The sequence below is a fragment of the Octopus bimaculoides genome, chromosome 14, assembly GCF_001194135.2.
Source record: "Octopus bimaculoides isolate UCB-OBI-ISO-001 chromosome 14, ASM119413v2, whole genome shotgun sequence".
Taxonomy (NCBI): Eukaryota; Metazoa; Mollusca; class Cephalopoda; order Octopoda; family Octopodidae; genus Octopus; species Octopus bimaculoides.
The window spans coordinates 43137497-43143235 of record NC_068994.1 but is presented as its reverse complement, the minus strand read 5'-3'; the positions used below and the strand labels follow the sequence as shown (position 1 = coordinate 43143235).

The 5739-nt window shown below is 31.8% G+C and overlaps 1 protein-coding gene across 3 annotated transcripts in view; it reads left to right on the top strand.

Annotated features, from left to right (window-relative positions):
- LOC106879397 (protocadherin alpha-3) overlaps window positions 1-5689 on the top strand; it is a 139665-nt gene extending 133976 nt beyond the window's left edge. For 2 of the 3 annotated variants that reach the window (XM_052973108.1, XM_052973109.1), the window contains exon 3: window positions 3887-5689. In XM_052973108.1, the coding sequence (XP_052829068.1) occupies window positions 3887-4051 (165 nt within the window). In that variant the 3' untranslated portion in view covers window positions 4052-5689. The remainder of the gene's footprint in view (window positions 1-3886) is intronic. The other variant, XR_008265551.1, reaches the window with a different exon arrangement.
- The last annotated feature ends 50 nt before the right edge of the window (window positions 5690-5739 follow it).

Sequence of the window (5739 nt, the reverse complement as noted above, 5' to 3'; positions counted from 1 at the left end):
TATATATATATATGTGTGTGTGTGTGTGTGTGTGTATGTATGTATATATAAATATGTATGAACATGTATGCATACATATATTTGTTATACATCTTGAGATACACACACACACACACACACACACACACACACACACACACACACACACACACACACATTACTCCCACTCTTCCCTAATACACTAGGTCCACCAAGCTGCAAACATATTTCATTGTCACTCTTGCCATTATAAATACAGTTAATCAGTTATTAGCCCCATGGGCACCCATAACTAGCTATGCCAGTCTTTGCAAATTGTGACATAAGTTAAGTGTCAACATGCTAAATATTAATCAGTAGCTAATATTGTAGAAGACTAGACATGCATGAATTTAGACAGTTACGTACCATCTTACCGAGAACAATAAATATAGAAAAAGTTTTGAGATAATATATCAAAGGGTAGTTGTGTAGATCTATCCAACCTACACTATTACGAAAAATAAAGAAGAAACTGGAATGAAGTTAAGAACTAGACTACATCAGAGATTTTTGACAAAAATTGAAGCAATCAGGTAGATATGACATAAGGAAGAATGTTCTGATGTTCCTTTTTTTACCTGTTTCAGTCATTAGGCTTCGATGATGCTGGGGAACCATCTTGAAGGACTTTTAGTCAAATGGATCAACCCCAGATCTTGTATTTTTTTTAAAAATCTGGTACTTATTCTATATGTCTCTTTGGCTAAACAACTGACTTACAGGGATGTGAACACACCAACAACGGTTGTCAAGCAGTGTTGGAGGACAAATACAGATAAAATCTCACACATACACACACGTCCGTGCACACACGTCCGTGCACACACATACACACACATACATATACAATGAGCTTCTTTCAGTTTCTGTTTACCAAATTCACTCACAAGGCTTTGATCGACCCAGTATTATAGTAGAAGACACCTTCCCAAAGTTTGCCCCACAGTGGGACTGAACCTGGAATCATGTGGTTGGGAAGCAAGCTTCTTACCACACAGCTATGCCTGCACCTATGCGCAGTAGATGACAAAAGGGTGCAGGAATGCTATAAGCAATTTTACGCTTTAATGACAAAGTTATGAAAAATTAGAATGAAACTGAAAATAGATATTAACTGGATGAAACGTAATATTTTTATTCTTTATTTTCTCCTATGAATAAACTCTCATATATTACAAGTAAAATTTCAAATAGCCTGATGGTGGTTTGACAGGTTACATATAAAATAATTGAAATTTCAATATTGTCTATTATCTTAAATTAAAATGATGCAGTATAAATGTGCATGTGAATACATGTGAGCATACATATACACATGTGAATATGCATACACATGCATACGTATATGTGTGAATGTGTATGCATGTGTTCATGTGTGTGTGTATGTATGTATGTGTATGTGTGCATATATATATATATATATATATATATATATATATATTATCTTCCTCGCCACTAATTGTAGTAATGTTTCATTCCCTGACTATGTAACAACATATAACAACATGGGCACATAACAAAATATAACATAACATATAACATATAACAACAAATAACATGTAACAACATGGCATATAACAACATGACAGCAGAAACTCAGGATCTTTAGTGAGACACAACATCATGTATGGATGTACCTGATGAGACTTTATGTATGGATGTACCCGATGAAACAGAACATGTTGAATGGAGTCCTACCCATAAGGGACAGTAACAGGATAGGTTGAAATGACCATTGTACAAAATAAAAATTAATATCAAATCCATCTTCTGGTTACTTAAGAAATTATTGTTATCTCAACTAACACTGTGGAGCTCCTGAAGTAGATCCAACGGAAATATACCCCGACTGCAGATGACACTAGGTAGCCCAAACTGTGCCAGTGCTCTACTCAGCACTTTGGCACACTAATCAATAGATACCCATTAGTCCAAAATCTCAAATATATGTGTGTGCATATGTGTGTGTGTGCGTGTGTATGAATGGAAGTACTTAAGTATAGTACATATACATATATGTTTGGGTATATCATTTGAGTTATTTTATATTACATCTGGTGACAAATAACCAAAAATCATATCAAGTTCATTCATCAATACTTTAGTCCCTTAGGGGTAGAGGGATAAGTTTAAAGTTTTGACTCCGTCCTCTTGGATTCCAAACTTGATCGGTTTTTCAAGAATTGAGTGCTTTGATTCTTTTATCTATATTTAATCTCTGTCCTGTTTGCTATATTTTGTGTAGATAAAAAAAAAAAAACAGATAGTTTTATTGTTGTATAGCAGTTACCTTTTATGTGTTACAGAATGGTTATATAATATAACCAAAAAATAATCATGCAAGCTTTCATGAGAACAAACTGTGTTTCTACAACTTCAACTTGAATCAACTCAAATTTGCTTAGCAATAGGTAGTTTATAAAACTAGAATAATATATTCTGTTTTTAATCAGCAGAAACAATCTCTAAACTACAAAATATCTAATTAGCACATTTACTAATCATTATAGGCAACACTTGGTACATTTTAATTTTATTTAAGATTTCTTATTTAATCAAAAGAATCTTGACTAACTGATTACTTAGAAATGTTTTCTTACTAAATAATTCGACGTACACACATGAAGATTTTCTCCTAAAGGTGATACCTAGAGGTAAACCAAAGAACTTTGCATTTAAGCTGCTCCTCGAGAAGCTTATAGGTACCACAATGCCATCCAGGACTTGAACTTGAGGTGTGTTGAAAGAAATCTATAATACTTTTTCAGTGACCTCTTGAGTTCTTTTACCAGCTGCTTTTTATCTATATAACACCGCTTTCTTCATCACTAACAGGTATAGCCAAGAATTTATGATCTTTTGCACTGGAAAAATCTAAGATGATCACGGCCAGTCTTTTTATTAGTTTCTCTTTTGAATCATATATCATCTTTGAGCTCAATTGTAGGCTCAAGAAGGGTGGAGCATCAAATCTATCTTTGAGTTGCAAATCTACAAGATTTTCTATGAAACTTGCTGTATAGGAAGCAGTTAATCACATTCTTTCATCATCCAACAAAATATTTAGATGGTCACACATCAAGGAGACATCGAATATTATTTTAGTCATCAGTTTTTGTACTTTAGGTTTTTCATAAGAAAGTGCAAGTATATTGAATTTACACACTTGTATCAGTTTAAGTGTCCAATGGTTTACATCTCTCTCTTCATCTCTTTTTCTGTCTGTCTCTCTCTTTCTGTCTGTCTCTCTCTTTCTATTTGTCTGTCTCTCTTTCTGTCTATCTCTCTCTCTCTCTTATATGTACACACAAACACATATATACATACACATGTATATATAAATGCATATACTTACATATATATATGTACATGCACACAATGCACACATGGATGCACACACACACATTAACATACACACACACAAACTTCACGCACACACACATTCTATATTGATGATGAATTGCGATTTTGAGAGTTGCATCTGATTTGAATTACATTTCTTGTTTAGAAAAATTCATCAGCTCAAAATATATTTTGGGAAATTTAGTTTTCCTTCTTTAGCCAATACAATATACTTAGTCTTTCAATCTCATTAGAATGAAAAGATTAAAGTGGATTCTAAAACACTGAATAAAATTTGTTAATATTTTCAATAAGCAAACTAAATTTAGAAAATAGCTATCTGACTTTTAGATTTAACAGTTTTGAGCTTATTAGAGTTGATTTCTAAATTGAGATAAAAGAATCCTTAATATCACAAATGAAGGTGGAATAATAAAACTAATGTATTTCAATGTCATTTTTCATTTGAAACTACTCTTTACTTCAGAAAATGTTTGTCATATTGGTTTCTATATTTTTTCAGTTTGGCAGCATCCTGCACAATAAGTCTCACACTTTTGAGATGAAAAACTTAGAACCTCAATTAAGACACTCTGACAAGTATTTGGCAGTTGCAACCATAAACACAAGTTTATCTGGTTTATCTACAGATTATAATTTGGACAAAAACCTTCCTGTCAATGACTGATGCTCAGAAGTGAAACAGAATATTTTCTTCATAGACATTTTCCAGCCTTTTCTAGGAAGACAAATCAACATAAGTCATTTAATGAATATGAAATATAAAGATAAATTGTTTGAATCATAAATATTGATTAAATGTGGACCGTACTGAAAGCAATGATGTTTGGACAACAATAAAATCTGAAAAAAAAACTTCCTTAAAAATTACTTCTTTTTAAAGAAAATGTTCGTATTATAAGGTAAATGACTGAAAGTGAATTTACATTTTTGAGTGGATTTTGTCATTTGATTACAGATATTGACTTTCTTTGATGGAAGACAAACTGTAAACCCAATTTTTGTTTAGAGGGGGGATAAAATTATTAAAAATTCAACTGTTTTCAGTATGTTGCTGGTACTTATTTTTAACGATCAGAAAAATAGAAAATAAACTTCCACAGAGAGAATTGAGCACAAGAAGGCGAAAACTAAATATTCTAATGCATTAAAAGTGGCTCTTACTTTCTCTCAAATTTCAACAACACCCATCATCCATATGTAATTAAACATTTGTGATATATTCGAATCATCTACATTCATTTCACAGTGAAGCCAAAAAGGATTTTTTATTTATCTTTTTGCCTATTTTTCAAGACATATTTAACATGGAAATAGACTGAACATTGTGAAGAGGGTCTTTTCTATAATTATTTTAAAATGAATATTGAGATCATTTAGTTTATCATTCTATAAGGCACAGACACGCACGCATGCACACACACACACACACACACACACACACACACACACACACACATGTTCATTATAATTGATAAAATAGCATCATATGCTTTTTAAAATAATCATGGGTAAGTCCACTTTATACATACCTGTATACATATGCATGCACGTGCATACATACATATATTCAAACAGAGACACACAGACACACACACACATACGCACACACATGCAAAATGACAATTTAAACAGAAAAAGCATTTGGTTATTTTGTAGGGAAGATTAAAACAAATGCAAATGTCTGTAAAATACAGAACTAAATGTATATATGTATATATATATACTCAGAACTTTTATTGCTATTTTTACCATTTAAGCAGAAACAGAGCATATATCAGCTTCAAATTCCGAAACTTTATTGAAAGTAACTGATAAACAGAACTGCACAGTAGTTCTGAGGTCTTTGAGCCACAAAAGAAACCATTCCTGATTCATCATCCACTATAAATACAGTTCTGTGATGTTTACTGATGTAACATGTATTAAAAGACTTGCCAATAAAAGATCTGAAATTTACCAAAATGTGAAGAATGTGATCTCTTGAAGATGTAACAAGAGTTCAATCTTATACAACTGATGCTATTGTCTCTGTAACAAATTCAATGTTAATGATCATCTAAAAAAAGTAAGAGTATAGAAGGTGGAGGATGCCGAATCAAAACAACTTCTCTGTACAAATTATCTTGGGAACCTTCTTGACAACACCAAAAAACAAAAAAAAAGGTAAAGAAAGAAAAGAGAATGAAATGATTGTATTCAATATATTCTGTAACAAAATAAAAGGAATCATTTCACCAAAATGAATGAGAGTTAGTATGTTTATATATATATGTGTGTATGTACACACATGTGTGTTTGTGTGCATGGGTATATATATATATATACATACATACATATATATATATATATATA